The sequence below is a fragment of the Cibotium barometz genome, chromosome 3 (genome assembly GCF_041138505.1).
Source record: "Cibotium barometz isolate CiBa-2024 chromosome 3, ASM4113850v1, whole genome shotgun sequence".
In the NCBI taxonomy this organism is placed as follows: Eukaryota; Viridiplantae; Streptophyta; class Polypodiopsida; order Cyatheales; family Cibotiaceae; genus Cibotium; species Cibotium barometz.
Genome location: NC_141048.1, coordinates 15,756,452 through 15,784,123, shown reverse-complemented (window position 1 = coordinate 15,784,123; position 27,672 = coordinate 15,756,452). Strand labels below are relative to the sequence as shown.

The window sequence follows — 27,672 nt, the reverse complement described above, 5'->3', positions numbered from 1 at the left end:
GCCAATTGTGAGCTTGTCCCCCAAAATCTGTCCACAAATGATGAGACCTCATGTATAATATACATACATAGAGAGAAAGATTGGGATCATGTTTCCAAAAGGCCAAGATCATGTATAAGAACAAATGAACTTGCAAGTAAACATTATATAAACAAAATGAGTAGAAATGTTGGCGCCAAAAAAGGTGTGGTCCACGGAGTGCTTCTAGATGGAGTGCCTACACCATGGACGAGGCAATGGCAACAAACACGCAGTCATGGATGTAGATTAACCCATGCTTTCCTTGTTGATAGGAAAAGACATGTGCCAAAAAATTAGAAAGGCAGGAAGTCCTTTACCATATGCAGGCTGAAAAGGATACCAAGCTCAATGGACCATGAAGAGCTATCATGACATCATAGATATCATGACTCCCAACCTATGACTAAGGGGTTGTTGCTGGAATTTTTAATGGTCCAATGAACTTCTCAACTTCACTTTATCTTTTAGCATCTCCATTGTCAGTAGTCATGAGAAAAAATATTATTCTCTTGGTAAGGAGCAAAGCACTGATAGAATAACAAGACCACTCCCGACAACATCACTTGATAAAGTTCCTAAGAGAAGTATTTTTGAAACATGCATTTTGCTGCATTGTGAGCTACAAATGATCACATTCGTTATAATTTTGTAGTTTGTACAAAGAGTGCTAATGTCTTTCTATACAAAGAAAGGTCTATGAGCACGTGTTGGTATACAATGAACTCACTTTGGTATCTGAATTTCCAGATGTGATAGTGAGATGCCCTCGTGCCCCTCCCATAGAGGGGCATTTTACAAAATCAGAATTGATGGATGAGATTTATGAGCAATGCTTTACATGGAAAAACCATGGGGTGCCACCAGGGTTTCTACAGATTATAGAAGAATCTATGGCAGTTCCAATACCTATCAAAGAATGTTTATTGTGATCTTCCTAGAATTTATTGTACACTTCATAAACACAAAAAGACAACTCTGCTATATGGTCACCTATGCTTTTCCTCCATTGCAATCGTTATTTTGAGCTGAATAGGTGTCTGCAAAACTATCAAAAACGCGTTCTCCAGGGCAGTAGCATGCTCATGTTGAAGGAACTTTTTTATGAATAAAGCCGACGTACTCATGTGCACATGAGAAACCTCCGAGAACTTTTGAACAGACACCAGAGCTCCCTGCATACAAGGTCCTAATAAGAATGAGCTTCTAGATTAGATACTCAATCTTCATACATTTCTTTAGACTTTTATCACATGCAACTGGGTGCCTGATCTCTATGATGCCACTAAAAGAACAAACCCTTCCGACCTAGAAGATTGTCTGACAGTTTGTTTGTGGCCCACCTAGACACACTCGCTCCTCCCTTGAAGCGAGTGCATAACAATATATGTTGTCCACTATCTGTGCGGCAGCATGTTGATGGCCTTAACTGGTCTCCATGTATCTCTCTCTTACCCCCCCCCCCCCCCCCCCCCTTCTTTCCCAACAAAATGTGTCACGGAAAGCCCAACAGAAAATTGAAGGCCACCTCTTATGGGTATTTTCCGTTTGAAAAGGCCACCCATAGATACCACAACTTGGAGTGGAATCTGATTGGTGAACTCCAAAGGTCGCGTGTATCCCTCCCTACTACCAGAACAAATCTCCATTAAGGTAAAACTTCAGCTATGAAATCAGGAGCACCATCCATCAAGGGTGGCAGAGCCGGATTGTCATGCATTTTTTTGGGGGGGGGGGGGGGGGGGGGGTGGGCGGGGGGCGTAAAACATTCCAGAAAAGCTATTACTCTTATGATTGCTAGCAAGCAGCCACCTTCCAATGAGGTCTTGGGCAGAGATTGAGTGGGCCATGCTTGGTCTATGGTGTTTTAAATGCTATTTCCATAGATGATATGGACAGCTATGAAGAATGAGGGCCTCAAAGTCTTTCCATGCTTTATAACTAAATTACTGACTAATACACCCCTATGAGTGCATTCAGCTAGAATGCAACATATGTGCTTGCTCAAGAAAAGAACAAACGATACTTAAAAGAAGCTATGAGACACACCAATCATACCTGTGCCACTTAAAATGATAGATGCCAAATGAGGTACTGGAAACTAACCTTTTGTTTTGTGAGCGCATGAGTTGCTGGGTAATCCTGCAACACTTGCAACATGTTCTGCCAGACATCTTCTGAAGTCTTCAAAGGCCCCGAGTCTTGTGTTTGAAGATCCTGAAGGGTTCCTTGCTCCACTTTAAAAACACATTCCACACTTGGTACAGGACTTTGTACAACTGCATCAATTCCCTCTATTTGATTAGATAATATTGTTGGTCTTTCAAGCTGCACAGCTGACGGCGGACAATACCCCCCCAACATACTTGAATCCTCTTGAGGAGATGACTGTTCTACCTGGAGAGCTTCCTCTCCTGTGGTATCATCCTGGGAGATTAACTCAGCAGCTCTGCAGGAAACCCACTCAGGAATCCCAGCGGCTTTGCTAATGGCGACAGCTGATGACTGGTTGAAGAAACCTGGTTTAACACTGTGCGGAAACTTTAAGTCAACACTGTCCCTGCAATGAAAGTTGGATATGTTGACGAACTCTTTTTCTAAATGAGACAGGTTGCCACTCTGTGTGGTCAATAACGTTCGCGCTCTGATATTTTGTGCCAAAAATTCAATCATTGCCCTTGTGATTGCACCACCTTCACGTGAGGGAGTACTCCTTGCAACTCCATCCAACAATAAAAGTGACTGGCTTGTTGCATTCTTAAGAATAGTAGCACACTCCATCATATCGAGCTCAAAACTGCTCAGGCCTGTAAAGGGATCATCAGGGGCATCCATCTTCATGTAGATAGCATCTGCTATGCTAAGCTTGGCTTCTTCTGCTGGAACATAGCTTCCTATTTGTGCAAGAATCTGTATGAGACCCACCTGCCTCAAATAGCAACTTTTTCCACTGGCAGGAGGTCCTGTCAAAATGAGAACATCAGGGCGGGGCCAGCATTCTTCAGGCAGAAAAACCTTGAACTCATCAAGGTGGTAGTATAGCTCCCATTTATGTTGGCGCTGTTGGCTCTCTTCTGATTGGTAGCCCATATACAACGAGTTCGGATTGAAATGCCGTCTTTCTGGAGAGAATAGTTCAGCTACAGGGTGCCGTCCCTCCACAACTGTGATTTCACGGCTATCTTCAATGATAAATGGCTTGCAGTATTCTCTCAAAGCACTTACCTCTGTAAAAGAATAAGACAGATTAAACCTCTTAAAACATATTATTTGCAAGTGAATCACCCTATAAAGTCATTTATGAACAAGAAAATATCTTCAAAGGAAAGTGCTTAAGGATTAACTAAAAGGGGACACAGCATTATCTTCACCTGCAAACGTGGCAAGAACGTCTATTGCTGCCACTGCCTGGCCAGTTGTTCGGATCTGTTCTAAGAGACAGTACACCTCTTGTTTAAGGGATTTCAAAATCTCGGCTTCACGTAGTCTTGCTTTTGTGATCACTTCAAGTCTTTTTTGACTGTTCTTTAGGAGACTTGTGGTGACAAAGCACTCAGCATCTTCAGAACTCGAATACAACTGATAGTCAACCGGAAAGGGGATATTAGTCAGCTCATGTTTCTTTATGGTAATAAAGTGATCTCCAACTTCATTCTTCACGACCTGTATATCAACAATGAGCTCAAATTCAGCTCCAACTTAGTCTAAAGCATTCCCAAGGCTGATACTTTCATACTAATACAAAAGATACTATTTATATTATGCAAGACACATCTGAATCCACTTCTCTTCTTGATTCTCTCCCTCACACCATGTGCCCACCCCATCAGACCACCCACTTTGGCCACTTACTTCAACCTCATGACAAAATGATTACGTCAATAGATTCTCACCTTTCAACCCCTTTGCATTCACTTACACTCTCTAATGACCTTTGAATACAGACCTTTAGTAAGGAGATCCTTAATCATAGTCACAAGAAATGTTTCAATCAAAGGTTTTACTTCCTTTCAAGCACGAAACTACAAGGATCGTAGAATAAGAATGCTTGGCCTGCTTTGCCTTCAAGGCAAAGTCCGAATCAGCAGACCTTGGTGGGATCATCAACCCTATCCAACACAACTCCAAACAATGGGCCTGCATTACACTTGAAGATTAACATGATATGTGTGCCCTGACAAAGCTTGGTAAAGCTCCACCTTAGTTAGTGTTGCCTGGTCGTGCATGAACTCATGGGCTTTGCTATTCAAGCCCAACACCCGCAAGAAAACAAAGTATATATGCTTGCAAGGTATATATGGCCCCCCTTTGTTTTCATGGACCACAAAATCCTCATGAGTACACCTAGGAAATTTTGATATGGTCACAGAATAATTAACACCTTTTGCCTTTGAACCCTCTGTGCAAACATAGAGGATGTGCACTTCATTACATAGTAAGATCATTGCTGGCACCCCCATCTCCGCCTTTTTAATCTGTTTGGTGGAGCTCACGAGAGCTGTGGCCGGGCTGTGGCCACTGAAGCCGCTCAGATGCAGCGGTGAGAGAGCATGAGAGCTAGGCCTCCTCTGTCTAATAAGAGAGTGTGGGGCCAGGCCTACGCTTGCCAACAGGCAACTTCCCCCCAGGTAACAGTGCGGGCAAGGTGGAGGTCGGAGGTGAAGACGCGGAGAACGCACCACCCAAACCTGCTGGCCAATCCCACAGTCAATGCTGCTTTAGTGCATCGGGGCCGCAAACTGTAGGCCGTCCCCAGATGGCTAGCTGAGTGCCACTGCAAGGCTTCAGTGAGCCAGCAACCACAAGATTTCTGAAATCTTGTGGGGGCGGAAGCAGCACTGTCAGAAATCCTGGAGGAAGGTGGTTGGGATCCCCTGAGCCTGCCAGTCAGGGTAGGTGGCAGGGGTGCCATCGATCTGCTATAGAAGGATTTGACGCCCCAGTGTAGCTGAGCACTCAAAGAAGGAGATGGGGGTGCCAGCTCCACTCACAGGGGTCCCACTGGACAGCATCCCCAGTGTCTCTTCTCCCAAAGCCACAAGTGCCAAGATACCATGCCCATGAGGTCAGGAGGGGGAGGATTGATGTGGCACTTCTGCCCCGGTAGGCCCACAGTCCGGACTCTCTGGAAGGGAGTGAGGATAGTGCCATCGAAGAACTGCCATGAGCAGGTGAGGCTTTCGTGGGGACCACCCTCCCACCAAGCCGAGAATTAAGAGGGGAACCCTGGTCTTGGAGAATGAAGTGCAGAGGAGGATGGCAGCAAATCTGTCAGCAAAGGAAGTGTTTAACTCTCAAGGGGGCCGCAGAAATGAAACATCAAAACAGTAGTCCAGGAGCCACCTTGGGATGGGAGCCGAGATGAAATGCAGCTCAAGAGAAACTCCTCTGAAGGATTTGCCCCAGGCTGGAGACCACAAACCATAGCCACAAGTGATGGGGGACGGGGACGGGAACGGGACAGGGGATGGCCATAAGTAGGGAACAGGGACAGGGGAGGGAACGGCACTTAAAAATACTTTTAAAAAAAAAGTTTTTCTACTCTAAACTTACTCTACTTTGGAAGTACATCAAAATACTTTTAAAAAAAAAGTTTTTCTACTCTACACTTACTCTACTTTGGAAGTACATCAAAATGAGCACAAATTTACACTAAAATGGTAACCTTTTGAGTCATATTAACAAAATACGCCGATCAAAGAGTGAAGGCGTTGACAGTTGATTGAATTAAGTAGATACAAAATGACTCGAGTCAGGACTAAGACTTAAGAAGGCACAATACATGGAAGGACAAAAAAGGCTAAAGCATGAAAAGACTCAAAAGTGCTAAAGCCTAGAGCTAAGTAGTAAGGCCCATGACTCATGATCCTTGAATGATCATCCATGTGAAGTGCTCGCCTCATGGTCATGGGTAGCTTGTGCCAAAGGAACATCAAGCTCATCCTCAGTGGCATGCTACTGCTGCACCTCATCCTCTTGTTGCTCTTCTTGTTGACTCATCTCCCACTCGGTGAAGGGATCTGCCTTCTTGGTCATGCTCTTGCAAAGCATTCGTAAGTTCACGCTGACGAAGACAAGGTCATTGGCACGCTCTACCCCGAGTCGGTTCCTCTTCCTAGAGGCAATGTGGTTATAGGTGCTCCAAAGTTGCTCCAAGCAAGAGGAGTTGACGGCCTGCTGGCTAAGTATGCAAATGGCCAATTGCTGTAGCTCCGGTCCATCCGAACCAGAGTCCTCCCACCATAGAGCGGCACCAACTTCAGAGCGGTCGATCTATGCATCATGACAACCATAGGAGCCATGAAATGACCTGTACATGGAAAGCTGGTCCCTAATCTTGTGCCTAACCAATGCATCAGGCACAAAATGATCCTCCATCTAGTGCTCACCTCCCGATCGCTCTCTTGCTTGTTGCCTTGGAATTCTAGGTCCACCACATAAGCTGCTGCATGCAATGGAGAGTAGTAGGAATTCCACCTTTACTAGGTCCAAGATGATCCTCCACCCAATGCTCACCTCCCAGTCGCCTTGCTTGTTGCCTTGGAGTTGTGGGTCCACCACATAAGCTGCTGCATGCAATGGAGAGTAGTAGGAATTCCACCTTCCTAGACACAAGGCATGGATCTCCTTGTATTTGTCTTCGTCGGGCACGAAGTCCAACTTCTCTATCATGCGATCCATGGCCTTGTAGACCTTGCCTATGCATGGTTGCATAGCGTCTACAATCCTCAATGGCATCCGTGGTCTTCACTCTCCCACCGAGAGGCGTCATCCGCCCGTAACCTACACTCTCGACAGATGTTTGTATGGGACTCTTGCATGTCGACAAACTCGTCACTAAGGAAAAGCCCCCTCAAAGCAACACTACAATCCTTTAGCCGGCCCAACATGAGGAAGTTGTAGGCAAACTGGGTGTTGGAATATTTGAGGAGAGAAATGAAATGAAATGAAATGTTATATTAACGTCTTCAAAAGGCCAAAGTGACCTATGAACCAAAGTTACAACCATGTGACATCTAATACACTGTCTGGAAAAGAAAAGAAAGAACTGAAGGTAAGTATCTAGCCCCACAATACATATATGTAGGGGCATCCGGAAGCAGCAACTAGGGAGAGTGGGAAGCTAATGCTACTAGTGCATATAGGTTGAGCCATACTCCCCAATCTTCCTAACCATGGCCTTGAAGTATTCCGACCTATTCAAGAAAGCAATTTACTAATGAGAAGGGGACTAGTATGATGAAAACATGAATGATGAATCGGCGATCGCACTTACCTAGCCACTTGAAAGGCAATGTGGTCGTGGAAGAAGAAGCGGGTCACCGCCATATCCACCTCCTCCTTCAACTTGGGATTCCAATTCTCCCCAATTGTAGATTGTCGCCGTGGGCCGCGTAAGGGTTGAGAGCCGTGGAGATGGAGGGTGCTGGCTTGATGGCTGGAGCAACATTCCGACTCAATGGTGAAGGTGATGGCGTGTATGATGCCGATCGGCCCGATCCACCACATGACTCCATCGTAGAGGCTTGAGTTCCTCTCCCCATCCTCACGAGATCCATGGCTACTCGTGGTGTCCTTGCCGCTTCGACCGCCTCGTAGACGGCAAGCTTGTCGAGAAGTTCCAGTCTCTTTTCGGACGTGACATTCGTGCAAAACTGCACCTCATGCCCACTCTTATGCAAGAGGTGGACTCGCACTTTGTTGGCGCCACCCGTTCGCCGCTACGGGCAAAGCTTGCATGCCCATGGCAGAGAACTGCCTCCATGAGCGGATGGGGTGTATTTAACCTCCTCCCACCATGTCCATCCTGTCATCCTTCTATGGGAAGCCCCGGCACATGAGGAGGATGCCATAATTTGAAGATGACTTGTCACTTGAAAGTTGATAGCTTGAGAGAGGGAGAGAGTGTGAGTCTTGTGGCTGGACTCCTTGAGACTTGGAAGTTGGAAGAGGCTTGAGGGAGAAAGAAAGAAAGTTGTATTAACCTCTTCAAAAGACCAAAATGACCTATGAGACCAAAAGGTTATATCATATCCATGAGGTACATCATCCTGGGTACAAAATAGTAATAAAGAAAGATAACAAAAATCTAGAACTATAAAATCTGATCTAGGTACACGAGCAGAGAGCTCTCATATCACCCTAATACATCCCTCATGGGCCGCTGTGACATGGTGCTCAAGGTGGTAAAACTAAGCCGGCGCGAGAAGGTCCTACGATGATGGGAGATGATGTTCCGGATCCTCCTATGGTGGCGTCGCCGTGGGCGAGGGCCATGGGGTCTGGGGTGTCGAGCTCTGCATAACTCTGGCTCTGTCAAGTGTCACACCTCTCGGCCGAGCTCTTGCACTAGCCTGTGGTCCGGGTATGGTGGGTGGATTGGCCCTCGGAGTGCTGGTCTGGCAGAAGTTGGTGAGAGCTCTCTGAGCTGGTCCTCGAGCAAGTACAACTGAACTGGATCTCACTAAGGACTCCCTGTGTCTGTGGAGATCTAGAGGAAAAAGTCCCGCGCATCATTGATCTGGGAAGTCCATGATCCTGGAAAGTGGTCCGAACCCAGCTCGGAAGCGGCAGTGGAACCTCCCCCAAATCTCATAGTATACAGGGCATCAGCATATGTAGTGATCCTCTGTCTCGGGCTCTGTGACAGAGCTGGCATATCCTGTCCTCTCATGCGGCCGCCCTCGGCCCATATCTGTCAGTCTCCACTCTTAGCTAGTGGGACAAGGTGCGGATTTGGCCGATTGCACATCTCACCCCAAAAGATAGGTGTGTGTCCTTGTAGAGTGGGCGGATGATGAAGCCATCATTTGTCAGGTGTAGGAGGTTATCTCTGTAGAAGGCCATGTTCGTCCCCAGTGGACGACTATGTGAACTCCATGTCCTTTGAGTGTCCTTCTTGATAACCCTGTTCCGCTCTGCTCTGTGCAACTGAGAGCAAAAGACGGGGTCCCTATGCTGTACTAGAACGGGGGGAGTGCCTCCATTTGTATGCCGTGCATGCCAAACCAAGTGCCTACCTGTGCATACTAGCACTCTGTATCTCCCTCAAGTGTCAGCTGTCTCGAGGACTGCAGCCCCCATCTCTGCCTGCACAATCTCATGTGGCACTGATGGCTTACTCCTAATCATGCGCGAGATCATCGCCACTAGGGGCCTCTCCATCGGGTTCTACCCATCATATACCTCCTCTATATCTGTCTCGACGGGCTCTCTGCTCTATCTCCTCTTGTGGTATAAGCTCGGACCCAGATGGGGGCACCATATAGTAGTGCAGGTGTAACTAGAGTATCAAATAGCGAAAGCTTCGTCCTTGGCTCCTAAAACTGTACTTGTGAGCATTGCCTCTCTAGCGAGTCAAGGGCTGCATATCCCCTCATCAATCCAGCTTCGGCCGCCTTCTGCATCGAGAACTGAGGTCCACCCAAAGTGATCCCAAGGTACACATATGAGGTAACATACTCCACAAGCTCTCCACTGTATGTAAATTGTACTGCAGATCTACTTATCCACTGTGGGGAGGAGTTAAAGATCATGACCTTGGTCTTTCCAAGGTTCACAGTGAGGTCCCCGTCCTCACAAAAGGCTCGTAATGCATCCAAATGCCTCTGCAGCTCCTCTGGTGAATCCGAAATAAGAACAATATTATCTGCATACAAGAGGATCGGTATCACGACTCCTGCTAAATGTGCTCTTCATCCTCCCTGTTTGTCTATGTAATCCGAGATCTCGTCAATGTATAGACCAAATAGAGTAAGAGACAAGGGGCAGCCCTGCTTCACCCTGATAGAGCTATGTATGATCTCTGAGTCACCTCTTGGAGCCCATACTCTGCCTGTGAAGTGACTGACTCATAGAGTGCAATGATCCCCCAAAGCATCTCTGCCGGCACTCCCATATCCTGCAGTCTCCTCATCAGTTTGGCCCATGGGACGGTATCAAAAGCCTTGCGGAAATTCACAACGCAGCAATATATCCAATGCCCATGAGCTCTCCCCTCCTCAATGATCCCCTGTAGTGTAAAGATATGATCTAGTATGGAGTGTCCTCTACGGAAGCCTGCTTGCCCTGGTCCTTTGAGTCTCTGCTCCTCAGACCATCTACTAAGCTCATGCTCCAAAATCGAACCATAAATCTTGGCCAAGGTGTGACCAATCATGAGTCTTGTAGTTGCTGGGGTCCATGGGGTCATATAGGTACAATAGTATTGGATGATCAGCTGGTGTGACCAATCATGAGTCTTGTAGTTGCTGGGGTCCATGGGGCCACCTACTTTCAATATAGGTACAATAGTATTGGATGATCAGCTGGTGGGGAAGCCCTCACATAGAGCCCTGTTAAACATGTGAACCAGTAAAGGGGCTAGCGTGTCCCTAGCATGAGAGAAATGCTCGGTGAGGAGTCCATCATGATCCTATGCTCTCCCACTCTGCATCCTGTCAATAGCATCTCTCACCATGCTCAAGTGAAAGAAGGAAGAGTGTGGGGGATTGGGTTCGGGTCGATGGGGGAGAGGTGGTTGCTCGGGGGCATGGTAGAGAGAGGTAGCATAGGTGCCAGGTGCCGGGTGAAGCAATCAATGTCAGTAGGCGATGATCTTGGAAGATCCTCCGGGCCTCCTTACAGTCCCTCCCAAGAAATAGCTAGTATAGCTCCTGTTCAAGCCTGGCTAGGTAGGCTCTCTTCTTCCTCTGTGTGAGACGTCGGAAGATCACTTGTGTCTGCTGGTGAGTGGTGGATCCTAGCGCCACCTCCCGACGTAGACGGGCCCGGGTATCACGACATTCCTCGTCGTACCAGCCATTCCGTGGGATAGTCCCTCCTTGTGATGTAGGGGTGGCTCTGGAGTGCGGGAAGGCGATTGCAGCAGACGTATGAAGGGTGGCTGCGAGCTTTGTGGTAAGCTCATCAAGTGGGATGTGGGGGTCGAGGTCGGAGAGGATGCGGTAGACATGATCACAATAGATGGAAGAGGTCTCTCTAGTGAAGTGGTATCTTGGGTGGCGGTGATGGGGCAAAGCAGGTGGTTGGGTGGTGTATCGGCATGTGAGGGACAAGGGCAGGTATGCATGGTCCATTGCAACACTGATGGGGCAAGGCAAGATGGTAAACTCTGGAATGAGTGGGATCAGAGAGGGATCCCACTAGATAGTCCACTGTACTGGCTCCATGTCCGAAGGGGTAGGAGGTGAAGGAGTTGGATCCAGGCCATCTGGCTAGGACATTATAAAAGCCTATGGGCCTTGCCGAGGGCTAAGAGATACTCTCCATAGTCTGTGTGGGCTGCTGTATCCTGTGATGTCCGCTCTAGATCCGTACCCACCATGTCAATCTCCTAATACGTGGGATCATGTGTCTAAAAGAAGGGTACTTGTGCACATGCGGTGCGGGCATTGAAGTCTCCATCCAGGAGGATGTCCCCTAGACTGGAAAACTTCATAATGTCATCATGAAGGGGTAGGTACGGGGATTCTCCATGGGTGGCATACTTAGAAGTGGAGGGTGCAAAGTAACACAGTGCAAAGTAGATGTCCCGGGCCTCTGTCTGGACTCTGGATCCTCACCCACAAAAACCGTGCAGCCTCATCCCACCCGACCACCTGTATCACATGTTGAAGCTCCTGCCTATATAGTAGAGCCACCCCCCAATCCCAGGGTACCCCCTACTATGCGTGACTGTGGGTGGTGAAAAGACTCCCATCTGTATCCTCACCTTTGGAAGCCGACTCCCTTGGCACTGATGTGTCTCTGTGGATAAGACCAAGTCTCTCCCTCAAAATGTCTCCTCAAACAGACCTGCATCTGTCCTCAAGGCACCAGTGCAGTTCCAAACCGCAATCTCTAGCTTGGTCTCATAGGTCTCGCACCGTCATTGGGCACGTTGCTCGGTGATGATCACCCTCCCATCTCTGTATACTACCCATTTCCCTACCTTCCGTGCATCCGAGTCTGAAGATGCGTGGCATGCACTCCCTCTCGTGTGCCACATGTGCTAGAGAGAGATCGTCTTCGAGGTAAGTCTTTTCTCCTTTTAGTGCCCACCTTTTGGTAAGGAATGCTTGCCTCGCCTCCAATCCCGCAAACTTGAGGATGATTGCGTGTTCCTTGGTGGTGTCTTTGCCCACCCTGCATGCCTCGACGAAGGGGGTATCAGGGATTTCCATCTTTCTGCATAGTGCTATGGCGTCTTCTTTCGGCGAGGCCCCTTCCTTCCATCCCACCACTCTCACGTTCAATGCCTTGATCTTCCTTCTTTTCTCCTTTTCGAGTGTGTCATTGATGATGTTTGGGGATGATGGTGGGTTCCATTGCTTCTTGGAAACCTCAATCCAGCTGCCCACTTCTTCCACTTGTTTCTGTGTCTTCTTAATCATCTTGGCCCATGTGGTTGCCTCGTTTGCCTTCGTCTCCTCTTGTTCCTGGAGGGTCTTCATTTGCTCTCTAAGTGTATTCAGCTCATCATTGAGGGATAGGGATGGTTGAATTTCTCCTTCTTCGAATTGAGTACGTGCCCTCAAGGTCTCGTTTTCCACTTTAAGGGTGGCGACTTGGGCCTCCAACTCCGTGATTAGTGAGGTATGGTGGCTGGTTTTTGCGTCCAACATTTGGACCATTTCCTCCTGCATCTTGCTTAGCTGAGTTTCCATGTATACCTGCATGTCTGCCTTCCACCTATCCATCTCCTCTTGCATGGAGGCACGCAACCCAGGCATAAGGTCATCACTATCCTTGTTCTCCCCAAGCTTCTTTTGTAGGTGCTCAATGTCCGTATCCTGCATTTTGCATACTTCTCTCATGGTGGTCAAGCATGTTTTGATATGGGCTTCACCAATCTTCTCTGTGCTTGCCCAAATCAAGCTGTCTTTCCTGTCCTCCTCATCTTAGTCCTTGTTTCCTGCAAGCTGTCCATGTTGGACTGAAGGGGTCACAGAGAGTGCTTGTGTGAGAGGCTTGGAAGTTGGAAGAGGCTTGAGGGAGAGAGTGATTGTGTGTGCGTGTGGCTTGAAGCTTGAGCAATGAGCAATGAGACTTGAACATCCTTGACTCTAGAGGCTTGAAGGCTTGAAGGTGTGCGTGCGCTTGTTCTTATATAGATAGGCAAGAGGGAGAGGCAAGAATCTTGAAGACTCGAAGAGGCAAGGCAGGAGGCCCAAAAGGAGGGCCAAGAGGGCCACTATGGCCCTTGTGACTGGGCCAAAATGGCCCAAAAAGGCCCCCAAGACGGCATCCCCCAACAGTCATAAAACGGTCATACAATTTACAGTTAGACTGCGCAACGGACAATTGACCATCCCCCGCAGGATCCGTCCCCCACACCATCCCTGCCCAGATCCGTCCCCGTTCCCCCGTCCCTTGTGAGGGACGCCTCTAGGGGGGACGTCCGACCATCCCCGTTCCTACCAATTCCCGACATGGTGTCCCCACGTCCCATCCTCCCGTCCCTTGCGTCCCCTGTGACTATGCCACAAACTATCAACTTGCCCAGAAGGGCTCTGCTCTCTACTACAGTGTCCGAGGTCAATGCCCAGTAGGGCTCTGCTCCGTACTACAGTGTCGACGAGGTCAATGCTGCCCTGCTCCAAAGACTGAACACATACACCATGCCAGGCCACATTGGGCCTTGCCAGTTCCTGACTAGAGAAAGTTCTAGATCTAATGCAAGAACAATGGAAGGCCCAACACGAGGTGATGTACTACATGGTGGGGAGGAGGACCTGATTCGCCACTGCGGCCCCGTAAGCGAGGGAGAGGCAGGCTATGCTCCAGTTTCCTCCAAACGCTCAGGAGGAGGGGGCCAATCTACTGCTCCACCATGATGTCAAGTCCCACTTGAACTAGCGAACTGAGCTGTCTGGAGGGGATCCACTGCACACCGTCAACTGGCCTCAAGTCAGGATGGGTGCCCTGCTGACCCAAAAACCACACTTGTGCCACTTGATCCAATCTCCTGAGATGAGGCAAAATCCTCTGTCACTGCTGCAAAATGCGAAGGTTACCTTTCAAACCCTCCAGGTATGTAGCAGTGTCATCGGCGAGCTTAGAATCAAGGAGCTGGTGAGAATCCCAGGCAGATCCAAGAAGACCCAATCCACTCTGGCATATGCATTCTCAAAGTCGAGAGGGAGCATTGCAAGGTCCTTTTTCCGCATCCCTGCTATTGCGATGGCCTCCTGAATAGTGAAGATATTATCCAAGATGCTCTTATCCTGGATAAAGCCTGTCTGTGTTGAGTGGATCAGATTGGAGAGGTGTGGTTGAAGGTGATGACTGAATGCCTTAGTGAGGATCTTATAAGCCGTCCCTAAGAAGCTGATAGGTCTCCACTGGCAAATCTCAAGTCTGTTACCTCTCTCCTTCAGAATGAGGCAGATAAGACGCTCCACCATGCACTCCAAAAGGGATCCAAACTGCATAACCTCATTGAAAAATGCCTCAAGGCCAGCCTTCATAAGGTCCCAATGCTGCATGAAGAGAGAAACTGAGAGTCTGTCCTCCCTGAGACACTTCCCTGCGAGAGAGTGCCATAGGGGCAAGCAGAAGCTCATGCGAGGAGAAAGGGAGAGCCAATGATATCTGGAGGGAATCTGAAAGCGAGGCTGAATGTGATGCCAGACACTCTGACAGGCCCCCTCACGCTGAGGGGAATCTGGGTCAATAGAGAGCAGGGTGTGGTAATACTCTGAGGCGATGTCCCGAATCTCTAGGTGACTGGCCACAATCGACCCATCTGGTCTTTTCAAGGACCAAATGCCCTCGCCATGGAAGTGGGACCCAGTGGTGGTGAAGAAATCTCAGGAGACTCCATTCCCCGCCTGAGACCAAAAGAAGGTGCAGGCATGGTATCTATACTCCACTCTCTGCTCAGTGCTCCTCCAGGGATGTGAATACAGAACGGGTTGTCTCAAGCTGGGCGCCTCCACGGCACGCGGCCAATTCCACCTTTTCTCTACCATGCCTCTTTTCATACTCGCCTTCCCCTTTTACATACTTGCCTCCCCCATGCCCTTTCATACTTGCTTCTTCCCGACGATTTCATACTCGCCCCTTTGTTTCATAATCGAACCTACAATTTCATGCTCGCCCCCTCAGGTGCACAGACCAATTACATACTAGCCCAAGGTGAATTTGCTCTTTCAGTTTTTTTTTTGGGCAGCCATTCACCCTTTCAGTTTTTTTTTTTGTCACAAAACGTTCATACTGTTTTTTTCATACCCCCCCCCCCCCCCCCCCCCTTCACTTTTCAAGCTCTTTCATACCCGCAACAACCCCCCTGCTCGCCCCTTTTTTTCTGATCGTCTCCCCTCTTCCGATTTTTTGGAACCAAAAAAATAATAATGCTCGCCCCTTCTCCCATCCTCCTCACCTCCCCTCTTCTCCTATTCGCCTCTTGTTGGACCACTTGACTGCCTCGGCCAATTCATCCTACTCACCTCCCCTCCCAATGATCTCCTTTCATACTAGCCCCAAACAGCAACCACATGCCCCTGGCCTCACAGCCGCGATGCCTGCTGACGGCCCAAATCTTAATGCTCGCCCCCCCATGTGACTTTTCCTACTCGCCTCCCTCAAACCAATTTGCGCTCGCCCACCTTCAGGTGGCCTTTCCATTCTTTTCAACAACACTTTCATACTCCCTGCACCCCCCCCCCCCTTCTCCGCCTCTTGTGGTGGTGGCCCAGGCATTATGCTCGACAACTTCACAGCTGTCACCAAACCCTCACCCACAAACGGGCAGCTCCTGTTCACATTGGTGATTCCACCGCTGGTGATGGAGAGTCATCGGTTGCAAAGCACACTTGAAGCGCTTGACCAGCTGCATGCTGATGGAAAGGCTCAGTAGAGAGCATTGTGTAGAGCTGCTGTAGGTTTCTTGGCAATGTCTAAGTACAAAACTGGTGCACGGCTGTTGCTTGGAGACCATGCCCATCCGCTTCCGAGGTGTGCTTGAGCTGCCTGGAGAGGATCTCTTTGAAAGAAGTCTGGCCAAGAGCTGATGGGCATGTTTTTCTTGAGCGCCCACCGGTGATTTCATTACACTTCTTCTCGAGAGATGAAATTCTCTCTCACGCTGAACGAAGTTCTCCCTTTCTCTTCTCTCTTCCTAGGAAAAAAGAGACTGTTGTACTCACTGTCACTTTTGTACTCCCCCATATTCATGTATTCATGTATCCATGTACTCATGTACCCCATTTTGACTAGTAGCATTAGCTTCCCACTCTCCCTAGTTGCTGCTTCCGGATGCTCCCTACTGATGTATTGTAGGGCTAGATACTTACATTCAGTTCTTTCTTTTCTTTTCCAGACAGACAGTGTATCAGATGTCACATGGTTGTAACTTTGGCCTCATAGGTCACTTTGGCCTTTTGAAGACGTTAATATAACATTTCATTTCTCTCTCTCTCTCTCTGTGTGTGTGTGTGTGTGTGTGTGTGCGCATATAGGTTGCATACTGAGCCTCTAGCAGTAGTGCTCCATCCATCATTTGATCCCACTCATTTCGGAGTTTACCATCTCTGCTCGCCCCATCGGTGTTGCAGCCTACCATGCATACCTGGCCTTCTCACTCACATGCCGATACACCATTCAACCACCTGCTTTGCCCCATCACTGTCCGAGACCTCTTCCATCTATTCTGATCACGTCTACCGCATCCTCTCCGACCTCGACCCCCACATCCCACTTGATGAGCTTACTACACACCTCTCAGCCACCCTCCATACGTCCGCTGCAGCCGCCTTCCCACACTCCAGAGACACCCCTACATCACCAAAAGGGACTGTCCCACAGAATAGCTGGTACAACGAGGAATGTTGTGATACCCGAGCCCGTCTACATCGGGAGAAGGCACTAGGATCCACCACTCACCAGCAGGCGCGAGTGATCTATCGACCTCTCACACGGAGAAAGAAGAGAGACTACCTAGCAAGGCTTGAGCAGGAGCTATACCAGCTGTTTTTTGGAAGGGACTGTAAGGAGGCCTGGAGGATCTTCCAGGATCATCGCCTTCCAACTCAGATTACTTCACCTAGCACTTGGCACACCTATGCCACCTCTCTCAGAGATCACTTCATGAGTATCACTGATGATGGATTTATAGAGAGGCCTAGATACATGGAGGGCTTTTTACCACACGGCTCCCGAGTAGCTATTGGTCAGCTTAGAGTCTCATCACATCGATTGGAGATCGAGATTGGTAGAGCGGCACGGATCCCCCGAGAGGAGAGGGTATGCAGATTGTAAGAGAGGAGGTGGAGAGTGAGGAGCATTATGTATGCAGATGCAGAGCATATATAGCCATTAGAGAGAGATATCCCATTTTATTCAGAGAGCCACGTTCCTTACGCCAGCTATTTGAGGCAGCAGACCAGTGCATACTGGGGAGATTCATCCTAGACATACAGCGTCATAGAGAGATCATTACAGGCTCAGACGGCTCCAAAGGGGGGACGACAGACACAGATTACTACATTTTTTCAGAGATCCACCCCTCCCAGCCCCTACACAGCAGGGAATTACTCTCTAGAGAGCAGAGACACTCAAAGCCCGCAGGAGACCGAGGACACCTGGCTTTCGGACACCACGCCTATACCAGAGAGAGATGACAGAGATTAGAGCTCAGTTTCACAGAGAGGGTGCGGAGCGACTGGCTTGCTTCAGAGCAGACCCAGGCATGTTGTTCAGGGAGCTGTGGACACCCCCTTCATTGATGTATACCATTTTATACCCCCAGTATGGTACAGGATGGAGCTATCATGATTGTATACTCCATGCATATAGCTTTGCATTCTCCTAGTAGTAGAGCTCCATTCCCTCCCCCACTCATTGTACTTATTGCACACCCAGATTCAGCTTTTTAGTTCACAACTTTTTCATTTTGTTGGGATGAAAGAGGATACCCCACATAGGTACACTGATTTGTCTCATAGGCCGAGTTCGGTCTTTTGGAAGACGTTAATAAAATCTTCCTTTCTTTCTTTCTTTCTCTACCATGTCCCCAAGCAGCCGCCTCCCCCCCATCCACCCGAACCTCATCCCCCACACTCTTCCTTCTTTCACCTCAGCATGGTGAGAGATGCTATTGACAGGATGCAGACTGGGAGAGCACACGATCATGATGGACTCCTCACTGAGCATTTCTCCCATGCTAGAGACACGCTAGCCCCTTTACTGGTTCACATGTTTAACAGGGCTTTATGTGAAGGCTTCCCCGTCAGCTGGTCATCGGATACTATTGTACTTATCTTGAAAGCAGGTGACCCCATGGACCCCAACAACTATAGGACTATCATGATTGGTCACACCTTGGCCAAGATTTATGGTCCGATTTTGGACCATGAGCTTAGTAGATGGTCCGAGGAGCAGAGACTCAGGGCACGGGGGCAGGCAGGCTTCAGGAGAGGGCACTCCACACTAGATCATATCTTTACACTACGGGGGATCATTGAGGAGGGGAGAGCTCATGCGCAATGGATATACTGTTGCTTTGTGGATTTCCGCAAAGCTTTTGACATTGTCCCACGGGCCAGACTGATCAAGAGACTGCAGGATATGGGAGTGCCAGAAGAGATGTTGTGGGGGATCATTACACTCTACAGGCAGAGCACGGGCTCCAAGAGGTGACTCAGAGATCATACATAGCACTATCGGGGTGAAGCAGGGCTGCCCCTTGTCTCCTACTCTATTTGGTCTATACATTGACGAGATCTCGGATTACATAGACAGACAGGGAGGACCAGGAGCACATTTGGCAGGAGTCTTGATAACGATCCTCTTGTATGCAGATGATATTGTTCTTATTTCTGATTCACCAGAGGGGCTGCAGAGGCATTTGGATGCATTACAGGCCTTTTGCGAGGACTGGGACCTTACTGTGAACCTTGGAAAGACTAAGGTCATGATTTTTAACACCTCCTCACAGTGGATAAGTAGATCTGCAGTACAATTTACATACAGTGGAGAGCCTGTGGAGTATGTTACCTCGTATGTATATGTTGGGATCAATTTTGCTGGACCTCAGTTCTCGATGCGGAGGCGGCCGACGCTAGATTGATGAGGGGATATGCAGCCCTTGGCTCGCTAGAGAGGCAATGCTCACAGATACAGTTTCAGGAGCCAAAGACGAAGCTTTGGCTATTTGATACTCTGGTTACACCTGCACTACTGTATGGTGCCCCCATCTAGGGTCCTAGCTTATACCATAGGAGGAGACAGAGGAGAGAGCCGGCCAAGACAGATACAGAGGAGGTATATGATGGGTGGAAGCCGATGGCGAGGCCCCTAGTGGCGATGATCTCACGCATGATTAGGAGTAAACCATCAGTGCCACATGAGATTGTGCGGGCAAAGATGGGGGCTGCACCGATAGTGACAGAGGACATGGAGTTCACCTAGTCGTCCACTGGGGACAAAAATGTCTTCTACAGAGATCACCTATGCCTGACAGAGGATGGGTTCATCATCCGTCCACGCTACATGGACATACACCTATCCTTTGGGGTGAGATGTGCGATCGGCCAGATATGGGCCTAGGGCAGCCGCACCTCATCCCACCAGCTGAGAGTAGAGACTGCCAGATATGGGCCTAGGGCAGCCGCACCAGAGGATAGGATATGCCAGCTCTGTCACACAGAGCCCGAGACAGAGGACCATTACATATGCTGATGCCCCATGTACTATGAGATTCGGGGGAGGTTCCACTGCCTCTTCTGAGCTGGGTTCGGACCACTTTCCAAGATCATGGACTTCCCGGAACAGAGATGCATGGGACTTTTTCTTGTAGTGCTCCGTAGACACAGGGAGTCCTTAGTGAGATCCAGATCAGCTGTACTTGCTCGAGGACCAGCACACATAGCTCTCACTGACTTCTTCCATACCAGCACTTCGAGGGCCGATCCACCCATCATACCCAGACCACAAGCTAGTAGGAGCTCGTCCGAGACGTGTGACACTCGACAGAGCCACTGAGTTATGCAAAGCTCGACACCCCAGACCCCATGGCCCTTGCCCACGGCCACGCCACCACAGGAAGATCCGGGCCATCATCGCCCATCATCGTAGGACCTTCTCGCGCCAGCTCAGTTTTACCACCTTGAGCACCATGTCACAGCGGCCCATGAGGGATGTATTAGGATGATATGAGAGCTCTCTGCTCATGTAACTAGATCACATTTTAAAGTTCTACATTTTTGTTATCTTTCTTTATTACTATTTTGTACCCAAGATTATGTACCTCATGGATATGATGTAACCTTTTGGTCTCATAGGTCATTTTGGCCTTTTGATGACGTTAATACAACTTTCTTCCTTCATGTGGATCAGACTGCAGCTCTCGACAGACAAGGTGTTATACATTGCTCTATGTTACTTCTCTCCTAGAGGATCGAGATATGCCATGAAAGCAGAGGAGGAGAGTAGAGGGGAGGAGGAGGACATAGGGCCATTGGGAGAGTCACCATATGCAGCCCTTTTAGATGAGATCACACACTACTCCAACCTGGGGAAGTCCTCCTTATGGGGGACTTCAATGCACGGACACAGAGCCGACAGTGCGACATTTATGATTTCGAGCACCAGAGGTGGAGGACACGGGAGCTTGCAAGGTGCCAGAGGACATGTGGCCGAATAACACCAGATATAGTCATCACTTACTTGAGCTGGGAGCGCGACACCATCTCGTTATTTATAACGGGATGAGACAGTGGCAGGATTCAGGAGACCACACAGGCAGTGACATCTTTCACCATCCCCCCCTGTCCTATTGGTGTGGATCACACATACCTCTTACTGTCACTGGCAAGCTCCACACCAGCATGCACACAGCCCACACAGGCATCGCATACAACTTTCTACTTCACCCATGACTTGGTAGACATATACGAGCATCATGTATATGACGGGCTACTCCAGATGGATCCCGTGTCACCTCTAGACACACTCACCACCCAGCTGTCATCTCTACTACATACGGTCGCCACCCGCAGCTTCCCCCATCATACACACATTACACACACAGATAGATCTGGGAGCATGCCCCAGAATCGGTGGTATGATGATGAGTGCAAAGAGCTATAAAGACATCTCTGTGCCCAGAGAGCACTGGGGACCATTACACAGAGACAGGCGAGCCGACAGATGAGGACCCTCACACGCCGTAAGAGGCATGCATATGAGGAGGCAAAGTACTGGGATATATACCACCTACTCTCATTAGCAGAGATGCAGCCACTACATGATGGCGCAAGATGAGAGAGCCTCGCCCTCGTACCCCGATTAAGGATCCACACACATGGCACACATATGCAAAGAGCCTCTACCATATCCCTCAGCAGTAGCCGCCCATACCAAAGCCACAGGAGTCCCGCCCTACCACCTCTACTTTCTTTACCGCCTCGATGGTAGAGAGAGCTATCTGCCGGTTACAGCATGGGAGACCGACTGACCACACAGGTATACAGAGTGAGCATCTTATCTATGCAGCTGACACACTCGGACCCTTTGTTGCTCACCTCTTTAATAGGGCACTAGTGGAGGGCCTACCAGCTGAGTGGACTATGCACACCATCGTGCCTCTCCACAAAGCGGGAGACATGCTAGACCCCAGCAACTACACGACTATCATGATTGGTCATACAAACTTTATGGCACAGTGCTCGAGGCGGAGTTGAGCTCATATGCAAAGAAGGAGGGAATGCGAGCACCACGGCAGGCTGGTTTCCGACCATATATTCACTCTAAGATGTCTGATTGACCAAGCTAGGGCGCGGGAGAAGAGATTATATTGCTGCTTTGTGGATTTCCGCAAAGCATTTGACACGGTGCCACGAGAGAGACTCTTCCAGCGCCTATAGTCATTGGGGATCCCATCAGAGATGGTTTGGGGCATCTATGCTTTATATGAGCAGGTCCTTGGGCGCATACGATGCCCCGGGGGGCTATCTGATGTTATTGCTAGCACCATAGGTGTGAAGCAAGGATGCCCACTCTCTCCTACACTATTTGGGTTATACATTGATGAGGTGGCTGACTTCGTTGGTCACGGTGGTGGGGACGGGGTAGACATCTCACGTACCACAGTCTACACTAAGCTATATGCAGATGATATTATTCTGGTCTCTGAGTCGCAGATGGGACTACAGCACCATCTCCATGCACTCGACGACTTCTGCACACAAAGGGGGCTTTTAGTGAACCTTGGGAAAACCAAGGCCATGATTTTCCACACCTCAAGGCCGGTTCTCGATAACAGGCCATCTTCACACTAGCAGGAGGATAGGTAGAGGTGGTAGACTAATGTGTGTACCTGGGGATTACATTTACGACTCCGCCAGGAAGATTTACTATGGCACAGGCAGCCAGGGATAGACTCACACGAGGGTATGCAGCTCTGGCCATGCTAGAGAGATAGTGTCACCAGGCACACTTCCAGGAGCCCCGCACGAAGGGGTGGTTGTTTGACACATTAGTCACCCCTGCTTTGATGTATGCTGCAACAGTATGGGCACCTGGGCTCGCCACCTCCACATGGTCTCAGATAGAGAGGCCTCAGATTCTCATGCTCTCACGGATGATCTGCAGCAAACCCTCCGTCCCACATGACATTGTCTGGACGGAGTTTGCTGCACCTCCTATGCTAGTAGAGGCCCTCTTCCAGATGATCTGCTTCATACAGAGGATCAGAGATATGCCATCAAATCAACTCTCACATAGAGCTTTTGAGGCGTCCAGGCAGCTCCCATAGAGTGGAGATACGAGATCGTGGTATTCACAGATGATACAGTGGCTCACTCAGCATGGTCTTGACATAGATCACCTGCCACCTTTCCAGTATGATATACATGCACCACACATCTAGCTCTCTCACAGTGAGAGGAACAGAGTCCCTTGGCAAGATTTATGGGAGCGATACACTCAAGAGACTTGGATTAGACCCAGTCAACCTCTACTGCTGAAGATGCTATAGTACAGAGATCAATTTATGTGTATATGAGCGGATGGATTCATACAGAGACCTCGATACATGGATGTGTACATGCCTCACGGTGCCCGAGTGGCGATTGGCCAGCTCAGAGTGTCGTCACACCAGCTTGAGATTGAGGCAGGCAGGGCAGCACGGATCCCCAGAGCAGAGAGGATATGCAGACTATGCATGGAGGAGGTTGAGAGTGAGGAACATTATGTATGGAGATGCAGAGCATATGGTGTCATTAGAGAGAGATACACTACCATCTTCAGTGGACATCCCTCACTCCGCCAGATCATGGAGTCCCCAGACCAAGCAGATTTGGCCAGTTCTTGCTAAAGACACGGCGCCACAGAGAGACACTGCTACATACTCATACCACAGGGAGAGGTGGGCGACAGCTCCAGCTCACTGATTTCTTCCAGAGATCTATCCTGGTGCCTACCCTGACACAGGAGGGGTTACACTTCAGCGCGCTGCGGACCTCCGAGCCAGACGGAGACCGAGAGCACCAGGCTACCAGACTCCCAGACTACATCAGAGGGAGATCATAGAGATACGGGCTTGACATCAGCACCATATCCAGGAGCGGCTAGCTCACTTACACTCACACCCGGAGATCATGCTCCGAGGTATTTTTGCCTCGCCATCGCCTATGTATCACATATTACACCCCCATTATGGTACTGGTTGGAGCTAGACAGATCTGCATTGCATTCTTGTATACCCTACGCATATAGGTTGCATCCTGAGCCTCTAGCAGCAGTAGTGCTCCATCCATCAACCCCCCCCCCCCCAACTAGCTCAGTACTTTCATAGTTTATTTCATGTTCATTTTTCTGGACATCCAGAAGACATTGACAGTTGTACATTGATTTGTCTCATAGGTCGAGTTCGGCCTCTAGTAGACGTTAATACAACTTTCTTTCTTTCTTTCTTTCTCTCTCTCTCTCATGAGGATATCAACTGGGTTATCCGGTTAGATCTTCTCAGCCTCTACATCCATTGCACATGGATCACACCTCCAGAGCTCCCCACGAAGATGCACTTCTACAGAGATCACTTCCTCACACTCAATGAGGATGGATTCATCCAGCAGCCAGGCTACTTGAGTGTTCACATGTCCCATGCCATGCGGATTGCGATTGGCCAGACACGGGTTTCATCCCACCGCCTCAGAGTGGAGACAAGTAGAGCTAAGCGCATCTTGAGAGCCGAGAAGCTCATACGGAGACCGAGAGAGAAGAGGATCTACCGATTATGCCACACAGAGGTTGAGACGGAGGAGCATTACATATGTCGCTGCCTAGTATACTAGGAGATCCACAAGAGGTTTCACTATCTATTTCGTGAGGGATTTGGTCCACTCTCCAAGATCATTGACTTCCAGGACTAGCGTTGCCTAGGCCTCTTCCTGCTTGAGCTCCGCAGACACAGGGACACCTTCTTGAGAGAGCTTTGGCCCCAGCCACCCCGCCCCCTCCCTCGCTAGCCAACCATCACCAGTTCCTTCCGGACCCAGGAGGTGGAGGACACCGATATAGTGGATCTTGTGGACCCTCCATGAGCTGCTCTCGACCTACCTTGCCCGAGAGGAGTTACCTCGGACCGAGACTCCTCACTCTAGCGTGCCCGACACCCCAACCCCTCGGCCGTAGGCCATGATCATCCCATCAGCTCCAGATCCAGGACATGCTCCACCGCCATCGAGCTACCTTTCCACGTGACATAGCTAAGGGAGACCTCTCGGCCGTACTCATTAGCCCCATGCTTGATATTTTGGAGAGTGGTATACCATCTACTCTAAGCTGATGCTGCTCTCGTGTTTCGATGTTCTTAGTATTCCATGATGAGTTTCCATGGACACTTTTGTATCACCCCAATGAGATAGCTATGTTTATGTTTTCTTTCTGTTTTATTTTCCATTCCATGATGAGATATGCCATGGACATTATTGTGTCACTTTGGTCTCATAGGCCCATTGGATCTTTAGTAGATGCTTAATATATCCACTACCCACAACAGTTCCTCTACTACGACATCAGAGCCCATCACCCGGAACCATGCTGCAACTCCACGCCCCCGAGGATTTCTTAGTGAGAGAGCTCAATCCATTCTACGAACCATACGTCCCTGACCCAAAGCATCAAGACCCTCCACCACATAGAGACGGATTCGTGAGGTTCTCCGCCGACATGGCACGCTCCCATCACAAAGACCGGACATTCACTCCACCATCAGATCAATTTTGGCCCAAGCGGGTATCGTCATTAGCTGATCATAGCATATCTCACACTACACAGGATCGTCTGTTGATGACATGTACTATCAGATGTTTTCATTTTACTTTTTCTTTCAGTTTTCCATGGCTCAGTATATCCTTGGTACCATTGTATTACTTTTGGTCTCATAGGCCCTTGGGGTCTTCCGTAGACGTTAATATAACTTTCTTTCATTCTTTCTCTCATCTTCGCAGGACCTTCTCGCAGCATAACCAAGCATTATTGATGATCCTTGAGCACCATGGCTACTTGATTTGAACCATGGATTCACCACAGTTGGGCTGTGGAGAGAGCTGGCCAATTTTTGAGAGTGGGATTATGACATCTTTTTCACTCCCACTCATATGGGACCTTGTTGGCAGCACAAGGTACGGCACCCTAGAGGGGGATTGTCTTAGGTTGTGATGCATGGTGGGAACACGGTACATATTCTGGGCTGAGACGGGTAGTCCTCACAGTTCGACTTTCTGAACTTTATGTTTGGGGTCGGTTCAAATACATGGAGGAAATAGGTCTATTGATGAAGAGGAGTCTTCTGCTCATCGATGTTTGGAGAAGTACTCACTCAAGGTGGATACGGATATTGGAGCTGATAAGCAACAATGCATGTAGTGGACAAGTTGTTGTGGACCAGGCATGGATTTCAAAATTGTTGTCTACATGGTGGTTCCAGAGCGAGTATTTGCATCAGCATTTGGTTCAAAACTAAGATCTTTTTTTTCAAGTTGAGATCCTGCAAAAAATCCATCGTGTTTGCTGCCACTCTGATCTCGACCCCTATTTTCGAGGGCCAGGGAAAGCAAAGTCTTATGCCAGCCAATAGGCAGAAAACAACCGGCTGTAGCAAGCTGGGATTGAACCCAAGACCTCTTGAGTGTTATAAGACATTCGACGGGCAGCTCCCGTTTGTGAGCCACCATGGAGGTGTTCGGGAGTGAGTACTGCGTGAAGAGGAGCTTAGCAGTTCGCGCGTTTTTTTTTTTGGGGGCACCATTTCCACCTATTTTAGGCTTTGGGCAGTTTTTAATAAAATTGGGTCTGATATAAATAGTGAGGTGGCCCTGCTAGGTGCCCTCTTTTAGCCACCGGCAGGCACCACTGCAACATGCAAATTTTGTGTTGCATACACCAAATTTTATCTTCTTACTGTCAATGATTGAAATTAATTACAATTTTCATCCCATTTCCCCTAGGAACTTGCAAGTAGGTGATACAGGTATGCAAGTGGATAATTTCATTTATGGTAGACAGTGTTGCTGCCTACCTGGCTCCCTACTGCGTCAAAACAAACCTGTGTTATCTCACGACAATATAAATACGTTTCAGAAATTACAACATGTTAGGAGTTCCAGCGTACCTCCAATGATGGGATTCCCAAACGATCCTGTTCAAGTTTCTCGTAGTTCTTTATGGAGAGATCCAGTGACTCAATTTGACCTCTAAGTGCATCTAAAGTATCATCCACATTGTCCTTGATGATTTGCATGTCTTGCATGAAAGAGCAAGCGTCTATCCTGAGGAGACTCTGTTTGCAGAGTGGATTTCGATGTGTCAACCAAAGAGTACCTTAATAATTTCCATAATTACAAATCCTCAACCAGTAAGTCTAACAAACACAAGATAGCATTGCACTTTGCCTCTCAAATCCATTCTAGACCACAAGATTGAGAAACTGCTTTTACCTGAATCTTCTGCCCTAGCTCCAATAACGTCTGGCCACACGCCAATGCGAGAAAATAAGGATTAAGAAGGCCTTTCAATTTAGAAAGCAAAGATGGAAGAATATTTATTGATTGTCCCATGGCAAGAAGGTCCCTGAGAGACAAGTATTGAGTCATTTCTATTCAGCTAAAACATCATGATTAATCTAGCCATTCAAACTAAATGTTAGCTTTTTTCTTAGACATCAATTATGTGTTGGTTCTTCTGTTTGAACCTTAGACCTGCACATCAACAGGCCAAGACATGGCTAAAGCATTACCACTAGGGCTACAGCCGCCTGGCTCAAACTGTTAGCTTAGACAAGTGCTATTTTCAAACAAAATAAAAGCCTCTGCTTCAACTTCTTCTTTTAGGGCAAAAACTTCCTAAGCTTGAACGCATGTGTGTTTACATGCATGTGCAGCACATATATGCACGCCCATATGCATCAAAACCCCGAAAAAATGTGTCTCTAGAAGTTTAGTAGCTAATTTAGATGCAATCTAAAATATCTGAATTTCATGTAATACTAGGGCAATTGGAAAATAATCATTGAGCTTATCCATGTTTTTGAAGATGAAGCGGAACTTTACTTTGATATTGCTGTCAGAAAAATGCAAGAACCTTCTTGCCTCGCGACACTCAATACTACACTTTCTAAACTACACAAGGATCTTGATCATCAGTTTCTACATTGGCAAATGGCAGGTT

The 27,672-nt window shown here is 48.5% G+C and overlaps 1 protein-coding gene and 1 pseudogene across 2 annotated transcripts in view; one reads left to right on the top strand and one right to left on the bottom strand.

Moving 5' to 3' along the window:
* Positions 1-636: 636 nt before the first annotated feature.
* The window catches only part of LOC147639756 (uncharacterized), a 42,897-nt gene continuing 15,861 nt past the window's right edge, over positions 637-27,672 (bottom strand). For both annotated transcript variants that reach the window (XM_086773587.1, XM_086773593.1), the window contains 5 exons: positions 26,943-27,075; positions 26,618-26,785; positions 3,390-3,681; positions 2,125-3,245; positions 637-1,193 (listed from right to left, as the gene is read on the bottom strand). In XM_086773587.1, the coding sequence (XP_086629713.1) occupies positions 1,008-1,193; positions 2,125-3,245; positions 3,390-3,681; positions 26,618-26,785; positions 26,943-27,075 (1,900 nt within the window). In that variant the 3' untranslated portion in view covers positions 637-1,007. The remainder of the gene's footprint in view (positions 1,194-2,124; positions 3,246-3,389; positions 3,682-26,617; positions 26,786-26,942; positions 27,076-27,672) is intronic.
* LOC147639757 (uncharacterized) lies at positions 22,358-23,317 on the top strand (annotated as a pseudogene).